This window comes from Urocitellus parryii, chromosome 4 (assembly GCF_045843805.1).
Source record: "Urocitellus parryii isolate mUroPar1 chromosome 4, mUroPar1.hap1, whole genome shotgun sequence".
NCBI lineage: Eukaryota > Metazoa > Chordata > Mammalia > Rodentia > Sciuridae > Urocitellus > Urocitellus parryii.
Window position 1 is genome coordinate 15,432,514 of NC_135534.1, and position 23,964 is coordinate 15,456,477.

At 43.9% G+C, this 23,964-nt stretch overlaps 3 protein-coding genes across 4 annotated transcripts; 1 reads left to right on the plus strand and 2 right to left on the minus strand.

Annotated features, from left to right (window-relative positions):
• Positions 1-4,747: 4,747 nt before the first annotated feature.
• On the plus strand, positions 4,748-8,360 carry Btbd18 (BTB domain containing 18). The gene is made up of 2 exons (XM_026406539.2): positions 4,748-4,780; positions 5,814-8,360. Exons 1-2 carry the CDS (start codon positions 4,748-4,750, stop codon positions 7,893-7,895), a joined length of 2,115 nt encoding a protein of 704 aa, XP_026262324.2. The 3' UTR covers positions 7,896-8,360.
• A 373-nt stretch (positions 8,361-8,733) lies between these two features.
• Selenoh (selenoprotein H) lies at positions 8,734-11,144 on the minus strand. The gene is made up of 5 exons (XM_026406512.2): positions 10,543-11,144; positions 10,276-10,435; positions 10,042-10,187; positions 9,778-9,908; positions 8,734-8,930 (listed from the first exon to the last, which is right to left on the minus strand). The coding sequence occupies exons 2-4, from the start codon at positions 10,392-10,394 to the stop codon at positions 9,808-9,810; spliced, it is 366 nt and encodes a 121-aa protein (XP_026262297.1). The 5' UTR covers positions 10,395-10,435; positions 10,543-11,144; the 3' UTR covers positions 8,734-8,930; positions 9,778-9,807.
• A 210-nt stretch (positions 11,145-11,354) lies between these two features.
• Tmx2 (thioredoxin related transmembrane protein 2) lies at positions 11,355-23,645 on the minus strand. 2 transcript variants are annotated; one of them, XM_026406509.2, is made up of 8 exons: positions 23,387-23,645; positions 14,753-14,813; positions 14,442-14,555; positions 13,539-13,615; positions 13,202-13,308; positions 12,961-13,026; positions 12,739-12,868; positions 11,355-12,210 (listed from the first exon to the last, which is right to left on the minus strand). In XM_026406509.2, the coding sequence occupies exons 1-8, from the start codon at positions 23,573-23,575 to the stop codon at positions 12,064-12,066; spliced, it is 891 nt and encodes a 296-aa protein (XP_026262294.1). In that variant the 5' UTR covers positions 23,576-23,645; the 3' UTR covers positions 11,355-12,063. The 2 variants fall into 2 exon arrangements, with proteins under 2 accessions (XP_026262294.1, XP_026262295.1); XM_026406510.2 differs by having other exon boundaries at positions 23,410-23,497.
• Positions 23,646-23,964: the final 319 nt, after the last annotated feature.

The window sequence follows — 23,964 nt, forward strand, 5'->3', positions numbered from 1 at the left end:
AACTGCTTCCTCTTCAAAATATGACAACTACAACTGAAAATGTCTTCTGTTCCTTGTTCCTTTTTTCATCTTAAGAACAGAAGCTTCAAACCAGGAAAAATACTGGATGACTTGAAAATGCACTCCTCACACCACTATTTCAGCCAAATACCTTAAATGGTTTTTTTTGTTTGTTTGTTTTTGTTTTGTTGTGCTGAGGTTGGAACCCAGAGCCTCTCACAGGGTGGGCAAGCCCTGTACACTGAGCTCAAATCCTTTTAGAAAATGTGTTAGATACCAATGAAGACTCACCCCTCTTTTTGTCATTTTGCAGGTTCTCCTCTTCTTAAGCAACTTCCTTTCTACCTCCAGCTGGCTTCAGCATTTTTTTTTTTTTTAATGTATTCAGCCATTTCGCCCAGGGCAAACGCAAGACATCACTGGACATCTACCCAGGGGGCAATAATGGAAGCCAGGGCCTGGGTCCTAATGCACAGGAGGGAAAGAACTGCTGTCTAGATTTATGCCGTGCGTTTGCATTCTTTGTAAACATTTTACCTCGAGATCATTTAATTTAGTATCACTCCTGAAACAAGTCATTTCCCAAGAGAAGTTGTGCTAAATAAATCGTCTGTGGAAGGGCACAGGAGACCACTGGGGGGCGGGGGGGGGACGTCTACAATTCTGTGGGTCAACAGTTGTCTGAGATTCGAGGTCGGAGTGGAATCAGGGGAGAAAGTGAATTCAGAAACTAGCGCTGGGAGCTTGTTCCAGAACCCCTCTGGCCTCAGAAGATACCTAGATTCCAGACATGGGGTGCGAGTGGAGACACCAGCCAGAGACCCGCAGGTGGAGGAAGGCATACTAATGGAGATAAATTGATGGCTTTGAAGATATGCTTCAGACACACGGGCTGTTGGTTCTTTCTTTCCGTTTCTCTTTTGTTTATACACATGTGCCCTTCCCTCCTTGAAGCCTGGCGGAGTCTAGGCAGGTCCTTTGCAGCCTCTTCAAGGGAAGGAGGAACTGTCCTCTAACCTCCCTGGCGCTCTGTCTCACTGCTCATCGAGTGCCAAGGGACAAGGGGGGGTCCCCTAAGAATCCCTCCCTGGCGGGCCCTTCCGCCTACCTCTCGCAGCCCAGCCATCTTCCTTCAGCCCGCAAGTCGCTCGAGACTTAGCCTCCCGCCCAAAGCTCCGCTCCTTCTCTGATTGGTTCTCCCGGGGGCCTTCGGCCAATGGGGATGACGTATTCAGGCAGACGTAGGCCGAGAGCTGGGAGGAGGAAGGACGTCGGGCCCCACGACGAAGCGTGCGCGAGGGCAGCGGCGCGTGCGGTGTTGTGGCGCGGGCCGCGTGGACTCAGGCCCTGGCTGTCACCACTACCCAGTGCATGTGGGTGCCAGGATCAGCAGCACCACGAGGGCACCAAGGGAGTGACTGCAAAGCCCGTGTGGTCGGAGGTGGCGGTGAGGGCCAACCCTGAATCCAGGCCGCCGGGATCCCCACGCTCCATTCCCAGAAACCTTCGCGCCAAGAGGTCTCTCAAAGGAGTTGGGCCGGGGCGCCCAAAGTGTGAGAGGCGCCCAGCTTTGCAGGGCCTTCCCTAACGCCCTGCTTTCTCCTTCAACCCCAGTTCCCTCGCTTCTGGACGAAGAAGGGAATCGCTCAGGACGTTGGCCCACCTGCGCTGCGCTGCTTTGCTCAAACTGTTGGCAGGAGGCTAGACATTGGTAGGAAGCAAGGCAGGCTGGACAGAAGACCCAAGCAGAGACAGCACGTCAGGAACAAATCCTACTGCAGAGCCATTCCAGGTTGGGTTCAGGGGCAAGGGCAGGCATTAGTGTTTTGGAAAGTTTCCTGGGACCCTTGCAACAGCTGCCCTCCTCCACCTATGATTCTCTGTCTGGGATGGAAATTGAGCCCACCCTTTCTTAATTTATTTTTCTACTTTTCTTTCCTGATAGTTTTGACGTGAACAATTTGAACCCTCAGTGCCACCTGACTGAAAACTTCATGCCAGGACAAGAACACAGCTCTGCAGTCAGTGAGTGTGGGTGTTTCAATGCAAAACAAAACAAAACTTGAAATGTTAATAGGCGTGAAGTCAGAATATCAAGTTTGGTTGGGAAAGGTAGAATGCTTACCTATCTTTGCTCCATTGTTAGCCAGGTAATTAACCAAACAGACAAACCTAAGGCCACATTTTTTTCAACTTCCAGGGTCAATCAGGCTCACTTTGGCCTAGTACATTTAAACCAAGAGAGGCAATGTCTTCCCACTCAGAGTCTTTATTGTGCACCCTCTGCTGGTTAGTGTGATAGCACAGAGAAAAGAAGATGCATACAACTTCCTACAGAAAGTTCTATATCCATTATTATTTCTTTAAAAGTGTTAAATTGAGCATTATAACCATGGAACCTAGGGGATGAAGTGCTCAGGAAGAACGTTAATAGCACTCTAGGAGTGGGTCTCAGCAGTAATATTAATGAAGAAGATTGAAGGATAATAATAATATCCATTTGGGGGATAATAGTTATTTTGTGCCACACCCACACTGTGCTAAGCAGTTTTACCTGTGTTGACTCATTTAATTTTTAACAGTCCCACAAGGTAAGTATTGTTGTTATTCCCATTTCATGGATGAGAATGTGAGACTGAGAAGTCAAGTCACCTGTGTGAGATTATACAGCTATGCTACTAACAGAGCCAAGATTCAAACCTAGCCTTATCTCTGAGCTCCCACATGTAACAACTATGATGATATTATTTACTTATGATACTAGCGATGGAACCCAGGGTGCTTTTCTTCTGAGCTACATCCTCAGACCTCTTTATTTTTTATTTTGAGGCTAGGTCTCTTAAATTGCTGAGGCTGGCCTTGAACCTGTGATTTTCCTGCCTCAGCGTTTCCAGTTGCTGGGATAACAGGCATGCACCACCATGTCAGGCACCAAGAGTATCTCAAGAGAGAATTTCAAGCCAGGCTTAGTGGCACATGCCTGAAATCCCAGGACTTGAGAGGTCGAGGCAGGAGGATCAGTTTCAAGACCAGCCTTGGAAATTTAATGAGCTCCTCAGCAACTTACAAAGACTCTGCTTCAAAGTGGAGAATATAAAGGACTGCAGATGTAGCTTAGTGATAAAGCACCCCTGGGTTCAATCCCCACTATTGAAAAAGAGAGAAAGTTACCCTTAGCACAACTTCCAGGGTTAATGTTTCCCCAGTTCATACTATACTTCTTCAAAAAAAATATTTATTTATATATTTATTTATTTTTGGTACCAGGATTGAACCCAGGGGCACTAAACCACTGAGCCACATCCCAGCCGCCCCCTCCCCATTTGTTTTTTTCTTTTTAAATTTAGAGTCAGGTCTTGCTGAGTTGCTTAGGGCCTCCCTAAGTTGCTGAGCTTTGAACTTGTGATCTTCCTGCCTCAGCCTCCCAAGCTGCTGGGATTTACAGGTGTGTGTCATCACACCCTGATCAATATTTCCCTGTCATTTCAAAAACAAAAAAATATTAGGTATAACCATACCTCTGAAATTAATTATCTCACTTACAGGAATCTGATCCGTGAAAACCTAGGTTCATTAGGTACTACCAACATGTGCTCTTCTGCCAGTTCCAAAATCTTATACAGGAACCCTCGATTTCTCCGGTTAGCATTTCTGCAGCTTCATCAACAGCAGCAGAGTGGTGTGTTTTGTGATGTCCTTCTGCAGGCAGAAGGTAAGACTGGTAGGAACTCAGCTGGAAATTTACCATAGAATAAATAAAATGAGTTTATTGGCCAGGGGTGAAGGAAAAAAAGAAGAATATTATTACCTCCTAGTACAGTAAACTATTTGGTAAACAGATTTAAAAAAAAAAAAGCTGTATGTTTCTGGGACAGTTAGCCTTCAGGAGTGAAATTGTGACTATTTTTTTCTCTCCTAAAAAATGAAACTAATTATAAAGTTTTATAAACATTAAAATTCCTTAAGATACGGATATCAGGCTGGAGATGTAGCTCAATGGTAAGAGTACTTGCTTCCATGTATGGTATTTGATCTCTGGCACTGGAAAAAAAAAATGGATATTATCCTTCCTGGTGATTCGAGGCTGAGCAAGAACATCAAAAGTTCAAGGCCAACCTGATCAACTTAGGGAGATCAGAGATATAGTTCAGTGGTAATGCTCTGGGTTTAATCCCCAGTACCAAAAATAAAAATAAAGGATTGTAGTTGGCTCTGTAATTCTAGCTACTTAGGAAGCTGAGTAGGTCTATCTAGGCATCTGAGCAAGTCCCTGCCTCAAAATAAAAAGTATAAAAAGTTGGAAATGTAGTAGAGCATCCCTGGTTTCAAACTCCAGTATGCCAAAAAAATGTAATGTGCTGTTCAAGTGAGGAAGAGCATAGTCTGTAGCCAGATTCTGGGTTTTAATCTTGTCCCTTCTACTTACTGTAATTGTGGGGATGTTACCAAAGTATGCCTCAGTTTATTCATCTACAATACCAGTAGCTACATCACAGGGTGTGATGAATAAATGGATTAATACTGGTAAAACCCTTAGAAGAATGCCTGGTGGCACATAATGACTCCAGAAAGTTATTTAAAATTGACATTTGATTAGATATATGTAGAAAGATTAGATTCAAATGACTGAGGCAAGAGGATGAATGGGATACTTTATTTTGGTGTCGAAATTGGGAGGTTTGGGGTGGCGAAATTTCCTTTCCTTGGAAGGTTGCATCGGAGTTACTTGTGAAGCATCCATGTAGACATGCCAGCTATGATGTTTGGTATCACAGGAAAGGTATCTAGGTAGTGATAGGGCTTTGGGGGTCATCAGCAAGGCTTTGGTAACTGAAGACATGGGATAGCCTGATTGATATGCCTGGAAATTGCCCATAAAATGAGAAGGTAGCTCAGAAGAGACCACTCCCTAGTAGGCAGCAGCAAGAGCTCAGGAAAATTGAAGCCTGGTTGTTTGCCTCTAAACCTACTGTTAGACCACATGCTGTTCCTACAAAATTCTGTGAGCTCTCATGTGTCAATACTATTTATTCAACAAGTATTTGATCTACTTTGTGGCAAGCAGTGAATGTTTTGTGGCAAGTAATGGTTATACATCAGTGAACGGGATGGATATGGCGCCTGTCCTCACAGAGCTTACAGTGTAATAGAGATGGCTAATTCCAATTCAGGTAGGTAAGTGCAGTAATCGTGTGGAGTACCTTTCTGTGCCTAGGAGCACCAAACCCATACTTGTGGATTGAAAGGCTTGCTTTCTTGGGGTGGGTGGCAGTACTAGGGATTGAACCAAAGAGTGAAGAGTGTTCTTCCACTGAGCTACTCCCCAGCCTATTTTATTTTGAGTCAGTCTCATCAAGTTGTCTAGGCAGGCCTTAAATTTAACAATCCTCCTGCCTCAAACTCCCAAATTGCTGGGATTACAGGTATGCACTACTACACCCAGCTGGAGAAAGATTTTTTTTGTTTCTTTAATATTTTTTTGTGTTGATAGGCCTTTATTTTATTCATTTATTTATATGCGATGCTGAGAATTGAACCCAGTGCCTCACACATGTGATGCAAGCGCTCTACCACTGAGCCACAACCCCAGCCCTTAGAGGAAGACTTTTTGAATGAATTTTTGTAGGCTAGATTTTGGATTATTAAAAAATAAGCTAGCTGATAGAGAGGTATGGCAGAAGATTCCAGGCAAGCAGAAGGAACAAATTTCTCCTTTTATTTGAATTTCCGTGGGGAAAAAACTATGAGAAGGGGCAATACATTTGGGTCGTTAGTCTATGCTTAGTCCATGAACATGCAAGTCTACATGACAGTCTGTGTGTTTTTCTCCAGGTGAGGCAGTTCCAGCCCACTGCTGCATTCTGTCAGCCTGCAGCCCCTTCTTCACAGAACGCCTGGAACGGGAAAGGCCAGCTCAGGGTCGGAAGGTGGTGCTGGAACTGGGGGGCCTGAAAATCAGGACACTTAGAAAGTTGGTGGACTTCCTGTATACCTCAGAGATGGAAGTATCCCGAGAAGAAGCCCAGGATGTGCTTTCTGCTGCGCGGCAGCTCCGTGTGTCTGAGCTAGAATCTCTTCAGTTAGAGGGTGGAAAGTTAGTCAAAGCACCTCAGGGCCGAAGACTGAACCGAGAGTGTTTACAACCACCAAGTGCTGCACCAATCTCTGCCAGAGTGGTGGCACCCACACGCCGCCCACGAACTCCACTGCCTGTTACTCAGACTCCTTGTCCCCTTGGGGCAGTTAGGTCGAAGTCTTTGGGTAAAGAGGAAGGTCCCCAGGAAAAGGGCAACCGACCAAATGCTGAGAACTTGTCAGGCACTCTTCTGCTCAAGAGGAAGGCTAGAGCCTGCCTGGCTCCCCAAGAGAAAAGCTCTTCTCCTTCAAGCCACAGTCAGGGACTTAAGGAAAACAAGGATGACTCTGTCCTTGGTCCTACAGCAGTTTCCCCACCCAGCTTGTACCCCGCTGTGGATGAGCGATTGTTGCCCAGAAAGATCAGGCTAAGTCGCTCAAAGCCATCTCCTGATGTCTGTACATCAAAGCCTAGCATTTTAAGTGGGTCCAGCACAGTGCCCACAGCCCCTGGCCGGCGTCTTTGGCGGCAGAGAAGTATAAATAAAGAAGCACCAGAGGACAAACAGAAGCCAGGAAGAGCTAGTCCTCTACAGAACACCCCAAGCCCATCTGGTCTTGGGAAGGCAGGTGGGAGTAAGAAGCAGAGCCCTGAAGTCAGAGCACCCAACTCAGACTCTGCAGAGGAAGGGCAGATTGGGAGAGTAAAACTTCGGAAGATTGTAAACGGGACCTGCTGGGAGGTGGTACAGGAGCCTCCCCTCAAAAATTCTCAAGATAGCCCCCAGATCCCAGATCCTGGGAGAGTCTTAGAACCTCCAGGGGCTCAGCTACCCTCAATTAATGAGCAGGAAATGCCATCTACTAGAATGGAACTCTGTCAGGACTCTCCAGTCTCTAGGCTACAAGACTTTCTGCTCTCTGCTAGCCACTCCCCAGGCCACTCTGTGGTGAAGTCAGAGTTTGGGTCTAGTCCAGAGCTGGTAGGGAAGGAACCCATGATGAATATTGACTGCAGAGAGCCATATGCATTTGATACAGCTCTGCTCAGGCAGCCCTGTGAAGCTGAGGAATACCGAATCACAAGTGCTGCAGCCACCAGTGAGCTGGAAGAGATCCTTGACTTTATGCTCTGTGGCTCAGACATTGAGCCACCTGTTGGGTCTTTGGAGAGTCCTGAGGTTGAGGGCTGCAGAACCCCTAGTTATCACCTGACAGAAACAGGAAAGAACTGGATTGAAGGGGAAGAATGGTGTTTACCAGACATGGAACTCTGGCCCAGAGAGCTCACAGGATTGGAAAAGGAACCTGTTAGTGAGAACAAAGAGCCAATTGAGCCCTTTAGTCCCCTTGTCATGCCTTCTGAGAACAAAGAGCCAATTGAGCCCTTTAGTCCCCTTGTTATGCCCTCTGAGGTGAATGAAGGAGGAGTGCTTTCAGTCGGAGACTCTTGGACTCCACATCTTGAAATTACCAACTCCCAGCCACTGGATGGTCAGGGAGACAAACTTCTCCATATTGACTCCCCTGACCCTCCCCAAAGATCTTACAGGGACCTCTCTCCTCCATGCTCAAACTGGGCAGAGACTGAGCTAGACGTGTCCCTAACCATGGATGAGGAATTATACCCTGCTCCAGAGGCCAGCAAGGAGGCATTTGATAACTCTGAGTTGCTGGGCCCACTTCCTGACAGCTCTGAAGATGAGGAAATTGATGTGGTGGACTGGACAGCAGAAGGGAGGCTGGGGCCTGCTAGTGTTCCCTCTGTGTGGCCTGATCCTTCCTCAGAGTCAGAAACAGAGGTAGACATACTAACGTAGTAGAGAGGGGAGGTGAGGTTAGGGGCCCTGGGAGGGTGGAAAGTGTTGGCTAGTAAAAGGCTTATTTATTGGCAGAAACTAGCACATGCCTTCTCCTCTTAGTGTAAGAGGTAGGTCTACCCTGACTCTTTGTAGGTTCCCTCCTCCCCTCCCCTCCCTAGGCCTTGGGGACCAGGCAGAAGTTTAGTAGTATCATAGGTAGAAAATTATGAACTTGAACTATCTTATTTCTTTGTAATCTACTTTCCAGTTAGTGACAAGTGAAACAATAAACTGTGTGGTCCCCAACTCTAGTGGGTCATAGGTAACAGCCAAGAACCAGGTGTCTCAGTTCACAAGGCACTGAGTCTGCAAATTCAGGGAAAGCTCTGAGGTGGGGTTTTGTTTTACTTTGAGCCTCTCAAAATTTAAAAAGGGTTGGAGTTATTACTCAGTAGCAGAGCACAACGTGCCCAGCATGTAAGAGGCCCTGGGTTTGATCCCCAATACCATAGAGTAAAAAGAGAAAAATATCCCAAAAGATGTGAAACTACGTTAGGCAAAACATTTAGTGGGTGAGATTGATAGGACACTTCCAGCATCTTATATTTGTGGGGCTTGTTCATTGCCAGTATGTGAAGTCTAGGTAAAACCTCCACAGGGCCAGAAAGATGTACTTCCATCACTTCTAAGAAGTGAATTGAAAAAGATAGTTGCTTTTTTAAAAAAATAAATTATTTACTTTGCTCCCATAGTTTTTATAAGTGTTTCACATGTTATACCAGAGACTCTTACAAGTTCCAGGCCAATTGGTGACCTTGGGCAATGAAAAATAAGGACCACCAATCCCACAGCTGGCTTTGTCCATCAACATTAAATTTTACTCTTAGATACTTTATTTAACCTTTTATTAAACAAACCAAATATTTTTACAATGCCTTACTAGAGGGTTGCCTCATCTGTATCATCATTTCTGGAGTGGAAGAAATGGCTTCAGGTACATGACTGAAGTTTAGCCATGTCCCATCATAAATGCTCCAACACCACCAGAGACAGCTGCAATAATGAGAAGGGAAATGTTAGAGAAGGGATCCAGCACCAAAGACTAAGGAAGACATCTCCCTCCATCACTTTATTAAATTTTGGTATTGGGGATTAAACCCTGGGAGGCTTTACCACTGACAACATCCCCAACCCTTTATTTTTTGAGATAAGGACTCCCTGAGACCGGTCTTAAACTTGTAATCCTCCTGCTTTGGCCTCCTAAAGTCCCTGGAATTACAGGCATGCCATCCCTGCCCCCACCACCACCACCCAGGAGCTCAAGGATTGTATCCTTCCCCCAAAGCTCACTCAACATACAAGTGCCTGACAAGATGCCAAAGTATTGAATGAAACACTATGGAGAAACAAAAATCCACCTAACCAGGACGCAGTGTTGTAATACAGTGTTTAGTACATAAGAGGGGGGGGGGCGGCAAAATAACCCTAGAAAAGTGTAGGGGCAGGTACAGCAGTGTGCCAGTAAAGAAGGAAAATCATTAACCCACACAAAAACCCATGTTAAAAATTTTAACTCTGGGAAGCAGTTAAGATTTACAACTGGTTCAAAGAATTAAAATAGCCACCAGGAATGAGGAAATAAAATTTCAAACAAAAGCAACACTGGATCATACCCCCAGGGCCACAATCAACCGGAAGTATACAAATTACGCTTCTATAAAGAATCATTAATATTACCATTAGTGTTCTATAATTTGGCGTAAAGGGACTCAAATGAAAACGGTTAGCAAAAGGCACACCCTGTAGGAAACCACTTTTAGATCCTGTGTGGAATAAATTATAACAGTATGGGCTCCTTTGCAAGAAGCTACCCAAGATTAATTCCCTTTCCATTTCAAACCTCAGCATGAGGACTTCTGCCCAAATGGCCCTACGAAAGGTACTTCTTCAACTCTTCCACCACTTCTTGAGGTTCGGGGAATTTGAGTTTGCGTGGGGGTCCCTTCTTAATCCCGGTCCAGAGCTCGGCACCTGGGAATAAATCGAAATTACTTTGGAATCCACGAACATCTCTAAAGTCAACAGCTGGCCGCGGTTTCCAAAACTAGTGCTTCTTAGCTTTAGACCCAGGCCCCTCTCCCCCCAGGCCCCGGCCCGCACTCACTGCTGCCGTCTCGGCGCAGCAGGGTCACCTCGAAGCTGCCCCTCCGGGGCTTGGAAGGATTTACTTTCACGGGAAGCTCCGGAGCCTCCAGGCGCAGCGCCTGGCTCAGGGCCGCGGCGTTGCGCCCGTAGACGCGTCAGCTAGTGCTAGGGAGAGACGGGGAGATCAGACTGCGGCCCCGCTGCAACGCCAGCCATTCTTCCCGCCGCCGCCCGCGCCTCCCAGGGCGCTCACCAATGCTCAATGACGACCGCCTCCTCCACTTGTTCCTTGCCGTTCTCCAGTTTCTCCCGCTTCTCCGACGTGGAGACGGCAGCGGCCTCGGCCTTCCGCTTCCTCCCGCGAGGAGCCATGGCGCCTGGAATCCAGCCGCGCGCCGAGCCGATTGGAGATGCTGGGGCGGAAGGGAGAATACAGTGAAGATGCCACGACTAAGATAGCACCAGGCAGGAGGGCAATCAGACCCCGAATCACCAGGTTTAAACCAGAACTTCTACTCACGAAACAAAAACTCCCCGCGAGAGTGGAAAACGAGCCCCGCAGCGCGCACGTGGCCGGGAGGCGGGACCTTCGAGCCCAGCCACTCCGCCTACCAGAAGGGGGAGGTAGTGCGAGAACCAGGCCCTACCATTAAGCGCTGTGGGTGGAGGGGACCAGGTGAGGCCGGCATGCCGGGAGGCGGGGACTCAAGTCTGGAAGCAAGCTTCATATCCCACACAGAGGTTTAGGTGCCTATGCGTTGCACTAAATTCTATGCTTTATGATGCTCCCCAAATTCCTCCCTGGGAAGCACAGACCAATCCAAAATTAAGTTCACAAAGCATCCCCCTCTGGTTAGCACTTTAGATTACAGAAATCGGTCTTCCCCAACCATCATCAATCCTGGGAATTGATGCCCAGCATTTGGTGAAACACAATATGCCCTTTCATATTACAGTGATCTTGTCCAGCATGGTGGCATTCACCTGTAATCCATTACTTGGGAGGTGGAAGGAGGAGGATCAGGATTGAAAATTCAAGGCCAATCTGGGCAACTCAGACCCTGTCTCAAAATAAAACTATAGGACTGGAGGACTGGGGATGTAGCTGAATGGTAATGGACCCAGGGGTTCAATCCCCAGTACTGATAAAAAAAAAAAAAAAAAGATGGGCTATTCCTTTGCAGTTACTTAGCTTTTCTTTGAAGACTGTCTGGTTTTTGGTGGTGCTGGGGATCCCACTCAGGGCTTCAAGCATGCTAGGTAAACTCCCACTGATCCACTTTCCTAGCCCTGCCTAGCTTTTTTTCCAACACAAGAGAAACACACAAAAGATTAATCAAAAGAAATCCCAGTCTCTTTTATTATGGAAACTGTTGGTTAGGTGTGGGGACTAGGTAGAGAAAAGGACAGTCCAGGCTTTCTCTTCCAGGTCCCAACACACAAAGGAAAGTCTCAAGCTTTTATTCCTTTTCCTCTGGATCCCTACAAAATAGGATCATTCAATACTGTTTTCAATGATGAAAACTCTGTGGTAAAAGGTTTCTCCTTGGGACCAGTAACAAATTTAGGCTTGTATTTTTTAATGAATGCCATAGACCAAGCCAGAAGGGCCTAAGGAAAGCAAGGGTCCTTGAGGAAAAATTCTTAGTGTTCTATACCCAGGCAAGTAACAGGTTTGATCTAGTCTAGGCTGTGCAGAGCCACTAAGAGGAATAAGGAAACCACAGACTGCTGATGTCTAAGGAAGAACAGCAGTTTACACACTGACCCAACCTTGGAGGGAAACCATTTCCTCCCCCATCATATGAGATCTCTCCCTTAAGGAAACAGTTGGCCACAGCAAGGCAAGCCTTCCTCTAGGGTACCTGACAATTCTATGCCTGCTTCTTTAAAATCAGAAGCAGCATCCTGCCTACCCTGCAACAGCCAAACAGGGAAAACAAGAGGCAGCAGCCTCAGGCAGAGCATATGGTTACACTGGAGCAGGGCCTCAAAGGTGCCTGGAATTGACAGAAGAGGGAGCAAAAATGAGGCAGGAATCTTATTTATCCTTCTTGCTTTCCCCATCTGGCACTGTGGTGGGGACTGGGGCCACACTCTGCTCCTCCGGGATACTGTCTCCAGTCTTTGATATCTTCTTAGCCCGTTGATATAGTTCATTCAAGTTAAATTCACGAATTACATTCTCCTGCACAAAAGAGATGCACACATCAGGATTTGGTTTGGAAGGTAAAGTTCAGAACCTAAAAGTAAGAAGTATTTAGACACAGAGTAGGAAAGAAGGGAGAAAGGAAAGGATACAAATCTACCCTAATTTAACTTTCCTCTTTTTTTTTTAAGTACCCAGAAAAGTCAATTAATACTTAAGTATTCATTATGTGTCAATCACTGTGCCAAGAATAAATGATACTATCTACATGTAGTCTGTAAAATAATCTTGTGATCCAGGTGGATCTCCAATTTGCAGATGAGAAGCCTAAATGCCTATATACTATAGGCGCCTTAGAGACTAAGTCTTCACTCATCATTGTTCCCTGTACTAGCAGTCTGGCATACAATGTAAATTTGGTGAGTGAACTAAAATAAGGCCTAGTATCTAGTCTATATCCCCAAAAACTAGTGGACAAGTGGTAGACACTGGAAATCAAATCCAGGTTGGGTTTCAGAACTCATCCACTGATCTGTACCCGTTTGCAATGCCTATTCCTTCAAATACCTCAGAGAAGGTCCAAGAGACAGCTCGTCCTTTCTTGTCAATTTGTGGCCGCCGCATTACCTCCTTGCCACCTTGGAACAGGATCAGGGTGGGGAGTTGCTTGGTGAGGGGTGATGTACTCACTTTGTACCTACAGGGCCCAGAAAGGAGTCTGTGAATGTATCTCTAGATATTGCTCAAAGTAATTCCTTGCTAAGATTCTTAGCTCTAATCTTTACATACCTGGTACTAACATCAGTGTAGCGTCCAACATCCACCTTCCCAAAATTTAGCCCTGTACAGTTGTACCTGAGAAGAACATATTATTTAATATATTGAAAACATTTTAAAAAGTGAAAATAAAGATATTTGAGGAGAGAAGGGGGTAATGACTTTGGCTGGAAAGCATAAAAGTCAAGGCCAAAAATAAGAAGGAAGGTACTGCATCTCAGTTTCCATTATCCCTCCCTTTGCACTAACTTACTTGAGGGAGAGGTCAGCATAGATAGGAGCAAACGATTGGCAGTCATTAGACCAATTGGCAAAGAACTCCACAATCCAAGTGACCCTCTTGTCCCGCTCCAGTTCCTCCTGCCACACAAAGGGAAGAAATAGTGAACTGGATCATGTAAGAATCTGGGAGGAGTCAGACCTTAGTGCCTAATTCCTCATCCCGACTTCCCTCTTCCTGGCTCTCATAATGAATCACAAATGCTTCTGACTTTCATTTTGAAGCACTGTTATTCCTCCTAGTGAACTGAGAACATAATTACAAAATCATCTACCAAGTATCCAAGAATCAGAGGAGGAAGAATACTCACATCAATAGTTTTATCACTGAAGTACTTGATATACTCAGGGCCCATATACAGAGGAGGTTTGCAGGTCATCAGGAACACTGAACACAGGAAAAAAGATATCAAGCAAAAAACATACAAGGCTTTGCACACAGGACTTATCTCCAACCAACTCAAGGATTTCAGCCACCAAAGAATACATACTTGTAGATATATGTAGACCAAAAATACATTTCCTTCCTCTAAAGTACAGTCTCTGCAGTTTTTGTTTTTTGGGTTTTTTTTTTTTTTTTGGTACTGGGGATTGAACCCAGGGCCACTTAACTACTAAGCCACATCCCCAGTCCTTTTTTGTATTTTATTTAGAGACAAGGTCTTAAATATCGAGGTTGCTTAGCACCTCGTTAAGTTGCTAAGGCTGGCTTTCAACAAGCAAATCCCCTGCCTCAGATTCCCATGCTGTTGGGATTACAGTGTGTGCCACTGTGCCCAGTATTATTTTCTTTCCATCTAAGTTACACACATAACTACCTATTTGGGAATGAAATTTGGTTTCACATCCCTAACCCTTTTTTTAAAAAAATTTTGAGACAGGGTCTCACTAGGTTGCTAACAGTCTCGTTAAATTGCTGAGACTGGCTTCAAACCTGTGATCCTCCTGCCTCAGCCTACTGAGCCACTGGGATTACAGGTGTGCACCACCACACCCAGCTAAATCAAGTCTTTTTGGTTGTTGTTGTTTTTAAATACTTTTTAGTTGTTGATTTAACTTTATTTTTTATTTACTTATATGTGGTGCTGAGGATTGAACCCAGTGCCTCACACATGCTACGCAAGAGCTCTGCCACTGAGCCACAACCCCAGCCCCTAAATCAAGTCTTTATTAACATAGTCTTATGAAGAATTTTAAAAAGGTAATTGCCTCACCTATGCAGAGTGTGATATAAAGCAGGCCCATGCGAATATCCAGGCGAAAAAAAAGAATTGTGTTGGCCACTTTACTAAACATGAAGATGTTGCCTACATGTTGCTCCACGGTGACTGAAACAGAGATGTCACAAGTCAGGCTGGGCTGTATACTCCTATATCCCATTCTTTTTCCATCTTCTTGGGGTATTTTTGAAATGGAAGAGGGAAGAAGATCAAATGCCCTAAATAGTGCCCCTTTCATAACATGAAAAAAGCAACTCCAGGGGTATCAGGCCTGATCCTGAGACTTAGAAGCAGGCTGAACTTACTAGATCTGCGGTTCTTCATCATCACAATAGCACTGAGAAACATCAGGATCTCCACTTCTCTCTGGAACAGAAGCAAAATGACAAGGAATTCAGTAAAAAGAATTGATGAAGGAGGACCAAATGTGTTAGAAAAACCAACAGAGATCCAGACTGAGAATGATAACAAAGATATAACTGCAGTTCACTAAGTAGTAGTGGGGAAAGCAACAGTCAGAAGAGCTATGTTTAGGTTCTACTCCTACCACAAACTGGCTGGTGAATTTCAGCAAATCACTTAATCCCTAAACTTTGGCTTTTCCTGACTGACCATTATCTCTTTCAAAGTGCTAATGTGAGAATTAAATAAGATAATGGATATGAAAGGGTTGTATAAAGTGTGATATATCCCCAAGATATTATTACAATCAACTCAGTATACCGTGGTCAAAAAAAATAGCTTTCTAGGAAAGCTTTCTTTTTGTTTTTTTTCTTCCACATTTTTGACCGATATTACTCCCCAACACATCCCCCACTACCTCTCCACCTTTCATCTCAGCTTTCTTGATAATATTCTATTAGTAAAATATCTGTTCCACTTGTTTGGCTTTGCTCAAATTCAATTGTTGCTCTCCACTCAACATCTGCAGTGATAATCCTCGTACCTTTGATGAAACTGGAGAACTAAAGGGGAGCTGCAGAGCCCTTTTCAATATCTTTGGCTTACAGTTCTTTATTTTTTTGGTACTAGGATTGAACTCAGGAGCACTCAATCACTAAGCCACATCCACAGCCCTATTCAGTATTTTTTATTTAGAGAAAGGGTCTAAGTTGCTTAGCACCTTGCCAGTTGCTAACTCTGAATTTGCGATCCTCCTGTCTCAGCCTCCTGAGCTGTTGGGATTTGCGCCACCTGGCTTCAGTTCTTTCTTCTAGAATTTTAGCATCCATGTGAGACAAGAGAAGAAACATAACAAAGACACAAACAAGATAATTTCAAAGAGTATAGGAGGGAATGCAGGACTAGTTCACTAAATATGGCTCTCTCATAACATGAATGAGGATAAAAGAAAAAGCATGGTGGGGGGAAAAGACTGTAGATTAGATGGTCTAAGGCCTTCCATATCCTTTTTTTATACTAACAACAGAGCCAACTGGTCATTTCAGAAAAAAAATATCAACTGAGATTTACAGCTGGGGGTCAGGAATCTAGGTTTTCAGCTTCAATCTCCAAAAACAAGTAATTAATTGCCTATAATGCCAGTCACTTGGGAGTCTAAGACAGGAGGATTCAAAGTTCCAAGCCAGCCTCAGAAATTTAGTGAGGCCCTAAGCAACTTAGTGAGACACTTTCTCAAAATAAAACATAAAAAAGGCTGGAGATATGTGCTTTTGTTAAGCACACCTGGGTCAATCCCCGGTACCAAAAAGAAAAGTAACTAATTGAATTTAGATATGGACATGTAAAATGGGAATGCGGGATTATGACAGACTATAGTAAATATTATACCTGAAGCAAATATTAGGGTTTTCATGAATGAAATTGGGTGGGTCTGAATTAGGATTTAAGGATTGAGAATGTAGCTCAGTGGGAAGATCACAGGCTTAGCACATGCAAAGTCCTGGGTTCAATTCCGAGCAACACACACACAAACACCACCCACACTTTCTCTCTCTCTCTCTCAAATAAATAAATGAAAGAGGCCAGGCACAGTGGCGCACGCCTATAATCCAGTGGCTCAAGATGTTGAAGCAGGAGGATGGCAAGTTCAAAGCCAGCCTCAGCAACTTAGCAAGACCCTATCTCAAAAAATAAAAATGAGCTGGGGATGTGGCCTCAGTGGTTAAGTGCCCCTGGATTCACTTCCCAGTACCAAAAAAACAAAAAGAACTATGGTCAATCAGAAGACCAAATACAAATACAGAACCAAAAAAGGAGCATTCTAAAAGATGGACTGGTAATGAATACTCCAAACTTTATTTCCTTTTTCCCCTGGGCATCAGCAACTACTCTCTCCCAATCACCTTGCATCTTGGTAGTGCTGTGTGATTAGTATTACTGAGTGGAAATGATTTGCCACTTCTGTACTCAGACAGTTAAAAAAAAAAAAGAGTGTGCCTTGCATTCCAGTTTCCTTTCTTCATCCACTAGTTCCATGGTACTAAGATAAGAGACAGCTATAGGTCGGGCATGGTGGTGCACACCTGTAATCCCAGTAGCTCGGGAGGCTGAGTCAGGAAGATCTCAAGTTCAAAGCCAGCTTCAGCAATGGCAAGGTGCTAAGCAACTCAGTGAGACCCTGTCTCTAAATAAAATACAAAATAGGACTAGGGATGTGGCTCAGTGGTTGAGCGCCCCTGAGTTCAGTCCCCAGTACCAAAAAAAAGAAAGAGAAAGAGAGAAAAGACTATAGGAAGAAGATGGAAGGAGAATGGGTTCCAGAATGACTATATGAAGCACAGGCTTCTTTGTACATCTCTGTTCACAGTTTTTAAATCTTTTCACGGCTCTTCCAAAACAAAACAAAATTTTCATTAAGTAAAATTTCAAACATACACAAAAGTAGGGAGGATTTTTTTGTGGGGGAGAGGAGTGCTGAGGATTAAAGTTCAGGACCTGTGATGCCAAGCTCATGTTCTTTCCTGAGCTATACCGGCAGCCTGAGAGGATACTTTAATTAACCCCTACTACCCAGCTAAAACAGTAACCAACATTTTGAAAATGTGGCATTTCACATGTCTATGCTACCCACTTTTTATGATGGAAAAAACTTGAAGCAAATTCCAATTACCTCATTTCATGTGTGACACTTTTGTTTGTTTTTGCACATAAGGACACTTTTGTTTTTGCAGTGCTGGGGATCAAACTCAGGGTCTCTCACATGCTAGGTGAGACTCTTACATTCCCAGCCTCACTTTTTTCTAATTTTTAACCACAACACAGTACCATAACTATACTATAATAATATGAAATATATATATTTGGTCTTCATCTTGTTTCTTGACATATAGTTCCTAAAATGCTTGAAATCTCTGGAGGAACAAGCGTCTTTTGTGTGTTTCAATAGTTGGATTCTTTTTTTGGTACTAGGACTTGAACTACATCTCCCAGGCCTTTTTTATTTTTTGAGACATAGTCCTGCTAAGCTGCTGAGGCTGGCCTCAAAGTTCTAATCCTCCTATCTCAGCCTCCCGAGTCACTGGAATTAAAGGAATACATTACCACACCCAGCTGTAGTTTGCATCTTTTAAAAAAATTTATTTTGAGACAAGGTCTCACTGTTACCAGGCTGGTCTCAAACTCCAGGGCTCAAGATCCTCCTACTTTATCCTCCCAAATAGATGGGACTATAGGCATGCACAATGCTATAGTTTTTGATCTTTAATATCCCCCAAAGGTCCATGTGTTAATGGTTTGGTCCCAAGGTGATGCTACAAGGAGGAGGTAATCCTACTGAGAGGCTTTTAGGCCATTGGGGGTGTACACCTGAAGGGGACTGTAGGACTCTGGGTCCCCTTGCTCTCTCTGCTTCCTGATCACGAGGTGAGTGGTTTTGCTCCACCATATGCTCCTGCCATGATGTGCTGCCTTTCCACCATGCGACCAGCGCACTGGTTTCATTAAAGAGGTTCTTGGCATAAAAGTTAGCTAGTGAGATCAAAATAAACACACAGACTCAATTAACTTTTTCTATGACCAGGTCCAAGACGGCTCCCCCTCTGGCTCTCACCTCAAATCACCCGGTAGGGCAGCAAGGCTTATTCAGGGCTAGCAGGAGAGAGAGAGAGGGAGCACGCCAGGGAGTGGCCTTTTATTGGGGAACAAGAAATTCAGGGGAGAATTCCATCCAATGAAGGTTGAGGGGGGCCGCACTCCAAGGTCAGGGTCAGTGATTGGCCTCCGAGTCAGTGGTCAGTCACACCCCCACACGGACAGGCTCTCGCACCAGGAGAGGGTCGGGAAAGCTCCGACACAGTTTAGCCAGAGCGCCTCAGACCCAATCCGGGAGTTGCCCAGTCACGTGTGAGAATGGCTCCCCACACTGCCTGGCCATAAGCCTATGAGCAATCAGACTAACCACAGATGAAACCACAAAATAAATGAAACAAAATCAACCTTTTCTCTTTATAAGTTAATTATCTCAGGTATTCATAACTGATTACCTCTTTAAGATTATCTCATAGTGATGGAAGGCTAAATAACTTATGTGCTAATGAGGACAGAGGCTGGTCACAAGAAAGACCAAGCCATGATTAATGTTGGAACTTTCAGTCTTACCCTCTAACCTCCAGAAAGGGGCTGAAGTTGATCACCAATGCCCAATAATTACCCAATCATTACCTACATTGTAAGGCTTCCATAAAAACTGGAAAAATGGGGGAGCTTCTAAAGGGCTAAACACATGAGGTTCCTTGAGGAGGCTGCTTACGCCTTCTCAAAAAACCACACCCTATGCATCTCTACATCTACAGCCTCTGTAATATCCTTTATTAGTACGCCAGTAAATATAAGTAAAACATTTCCCTATGAGCTCTAGCAAATTAGTCAAATCTAAAAAGTGCATACTGGGAACCCCTTTTTATTGCTATTAGTCAAAAGTATAGGTGACAACCTATTGCTTGTGGTTTTGTTTTGTTTTTAATATTTTTTAGTTGTCAATGGACCTTTATTTTATTTATTTATATGTGATGCTGAGAATCAAATCCAGTGCCTCACATACAATAGGCAAGCACTCTACCACTGCACTAGGACCCCAGCTCCCTATTGCTTCTTAATGGCATCTGAAATAGAGGTAGTCTTATAGGAAGAAGCCCTCAACCTGTGGGGATCTGACTCTATCTCCACGTAGATGGTATTAGAATAAAATTGAATTAGAACACATCCAGATGATATCTGCTACAGAAATTGGTTATGGGCTGGGGCTCAGTGGTAGAGCACTTGCCTAGCATATGTGAAGCACTGGGTTCAAGTCTTAGCACCACTTAAAAAGTAAAGATATCATGTCTATTTACAACTAAAAATATTTTAAAAAGAAAAAAATGATTGGTTTAATAAGAAGAAATCCCCAAATAATATTTATTTCCTAAACCAGAAATCAAAGAGATATCCTGTGGGGCTAGAGATACAGTGGTAGAGTGCTTTCCCAACATACATAAGGCCCTGGGTTTGATCCCCACGACTTAAACAAATAACAACATGTGTTGCTAGAGTATAGTAGTAAAAGCTGAGTTTTGTTTTTCATATATCACATATATACCCAACACAATAATTCCCAATTGTCTTTATTCAAATGATCCCGTTTCAAAATGTTATTGTGTGTAAAAATGTTATTGTGTGTAGTCCCCCTTTATTCACAGGGGAAACATTCTAATAACCCTCAGTGGGATTCCTGAAACCATGCTTAGTTACAAACCTTAGCCTCCCAAACTGCTGGGATTACAGGTATGTACCACTCTTGATGGGCTTCTTTAAATTTTTTTTTTTTGGGGGGGGCGGGTGCTGGGGATTGAACCCAGGGACTGTACATGCAAGGCAAACATTCTACCAACTGAGCTATATCCCCAGCCCCATTTTCTTTAATTTTTAATGGATACGAGCTCTCCTTTTTTTTTTTTTAATCTCAGGCTATATATCCATTGGAAAAAAACATTTTTCTTCTCCATACTGGGGATTGAACCCAGGGGTGCTCTACCACTGAGGTACATCCCTAACCCTTTTAATTTTGAGACAGGGTTTCACTAAGTTTGCCCAGGCTGACCTCAAACTTGAAATCCTCTAGTCTCAGCCTCTTCAGTTGGTGGGATTACAGACATGTGCCACCACACCCAGGATGAACTGAAAATAATGAGTCATTTGTACTGTTGACTTGCCCAGTTTTCTAGATTTATCAGCTTGATACTCACAGTATGTGTTTTAATGATGACCTTATATTTTCCATATTTATTGTAAAGTGGTAATGAGCTTTAGAGATTTGAATTCAATGAAATTTAAATCTTTTGGCAAAAATATATACCATAAGTGGTGCTAGACAGTCTTCCTCCTACAGCACTCCAAGAGACACATTAACCTTTCATCTGATGGTTTCAGCATCCACAAATGATCATTAAGATCTCTGATTTCATTAAAGGCCTAAATAATGACTTAAATTCTGTCATTCCTCTGTACTTATTAGCTCAAATTCTTCTATTAAGAAATGAACATGGGGCTGAGGATATGGTTCAGTAGTAGAGTGCCTGGGCAAGGCCCTTGGTTTGACATTCAGCACCCAAAAAAAAGAAAAAAAAAAAGAAAAAAGAAAAAGAAATCATTATTCCTTTATCAAATCTTTTGATTACCATGAAAGACAGTAAGTATATACAGAAAAAAAAAAATAAATAAAGGCTTGATTTTTATTTTTCCCTTTTGTTTAATAAAATAGAAATGTTTTAAATATGTTAAACAACTAAAACTTTGGAGTTTACCTTCATTTCCTAACTTCCCAATCACCAAGTTGAATTAGTAAACTAGGACTCTTCCATGAAAACAAAAACTGGCTATCAAGAGTAATAAGATGGGGTGGGAAATGCGGCTCAGGCAGTAGCGCGCTCGACTGGCATGCGGGCAGCCTGGGTTTGATCCTCAGCACCACATACAAACAAAGATGTTGTGTCCATCGAGAACTAAAAAATAAATATTAAAATTCTCTCTCTCTCTTAAAAAAAAAAACAAAACAAAAAAACCTCAGGTTCTTTGGCTCCAAAAACTACAGTCAGTCCTGGGAGAGGAAAGAAAAAAAAAAAAGAGTATTAAGATTTCCAGTATTTTGCATATCAGACAATATACAGAGAAATAAATTTTGATAAAAGGTTTCCTACAGGGGTTGGCATTGTAGCTCAGTTTTATAGCACTTGCCTAGCACCTGTGAAGCAGTGGGTCCTCAGCACCATACAAAAATGAATAAATAGGGCTGGGGATGTGGCTCAAGTGGTAGTGAGCTCGCCTGACATGCATGTGGCCCGTTTGATCCTCAGCACCACATACAAAGATGTTGTGTCTGCCGAAAACTAAAAAATAAATATTCAAAATTCTCTCTCTCTCTCTCTAAAAAAAAAAAAGAAGAAGAAATAAAGGTATTCTGTCCATCTACAACTAAAAAATATATTTTTTAAAAAGGTCTCCTACATTTATTAAAATCCTTATTACTATCCATATACCCTTTTGAGTTTATTGAAACCCATTATCTTTAATGTACATAAAACATATTTTAAAAAGGATCTTTTTGAAATCACATGATCTTTTGAAATCAATTCCAACCAATAATTCTGTCAAGAAAAACCTGAAGAATAAACGAGGGAGGGAGAAAGAAAATAAGAGAATGGGTTCTGGTGAAAGTCAAGATTCACTTTTGGAGCTGGGGGGAAAAGACAGAAATTCTACAGGTACAGCTCTTCAGCATGAGATACAGCTTCAAGTGAGCCACATGCCCAGCCCTATTTTGTATTTTATTTCCAGACAAGATCTCACTGAGTTGCTTGAGACTCGATTTTGCTGAGGCTGGCTTTGAACTCACAATCCTCCTGTCTCAGCCTTCTGAGCAGCTGGGATTACAGGGTGGGCCACAGGAGCCTGGCTCATTTTTTTTTTTTTTTTTAAGAGAGAGAGGAGACAGAGATAGAGAGAGAGAGAAAATTTTTTAATATTTATTTTTTAGTTTTCCGCGGACACAGCTTCTTTGTTTGTATGTGGTGCTGAGGAGCGAACCCGGGCCGCACGCATGCCAGGTGAGCTCGCTACCGCTTGAGCCACATCCCCAGCCCCTGGCTCACATTTTTTTAAAGAGGTGCCTCCACTCCTACCTAGAAAGCACAGCAAGGGGCTTAGAATAGATTTCTTCACAATAGATCTCAAATCCTTTTCAATTTTGTGTGTGTGCATGCGGTGCTGGGGATTGAATCCAGGGCCTTGTGCATGCAAGGCAAGCATTCTACCAACTGAGGTATATCCCCAACCCAAATTCTTTTCAATTTTGCATCCTTGGGATCGTGCACAGTGCTTAACACAGAGTGTTCACTCTTCAAAAGTTTCTCGAATTTAGAAATGGCTTATCAAGTGTGCAGTATTATGACCATCAGAGTAGTTTCTCAGGATATCAGCAGTTGTGTGACCTTGAGAAGTCGCCTAACCATGATGAGATCAATGGAGGACTGGGATGCCCCTCAGTGGTATAGCACTTTCTGGTATGCAAGAGGCCCTGGGTTCCATCTCCAGGACAGCAAAAATAAAATTTTAAAAAAACGGAAATACTACTGCTCGCCTTGTACTACTGGCTCCTCGGAGGGCTTTACACAACAAGCAGCACTGTAAAAAGCTACACATGTGTAGAGTTTGGGTAAGGCTGTTGACTAAATGAATGGTACAACGCTAAGCATACATCCAAGTGTTAGAGAATACAGGGATGCTGCTGTGCAGGGGCTATAACTAGCCGGCCCCATTTCCCCATCTTAAACACACAGGCTGAGACTCGATGACGACCCGGGATCTACACTCTTCGGTCTATAAGCCTGCTACAGACTCAAACACTCAAGCGTTCTCAGAAAGGTGAACCCCGAGGCTCCCAGGTGCACCTGGCAGGGCATGGACAGTCAAGGTCGTGCGCTACTGAGACAGGGGGCGCTCACCCAGTCAAAATCACACGGATTACCGTCTTCGCGTTGGGTGGGCAAACCGTGACAGAGCGGCGGCAGTTTTCTCACAAGTAGGAAGGCGGCAGACAGCAGAGCAGACAGAAGGCAGTAAGGTCGAGCCAGCCATCGTGAAAGCCTCGGCACCGAATACAGGAGAGCAAATAAAGGTGCCAGGACCGCCATCTTTCCGGCCCTTGCTGCACCCGCCGCTCTCTGCCGTCTGTAGTTGAGCCTCCCCACCACTGAGACTTCTATTGGACCAAGTCTCAAGGTGCACCGCCTCTGGGCCCGGAAGTAGATCTCTGATTGGATGTTGAGGCAGGTCAGACCTGAAAAGAGGATTCATACTTTATTGGCCAACACAGCTGTCGTTTTTTTTATCTAGGTCATCTTATTGGTATGCGACTGTGGTGAGTCGAGGTATCAGAGAAGAATTTAAGAAAGTTAGACAGCACTTCCTGAACGTTTTCGTAGAGCGACGGAAGTAGTTGCCGAAATGAGGTGGGCGTGGCTTGCAATAACCAATGATAGGAGGCTCCTAAAGGAAGAGGGCGGTACCCGGTGAAAGGATT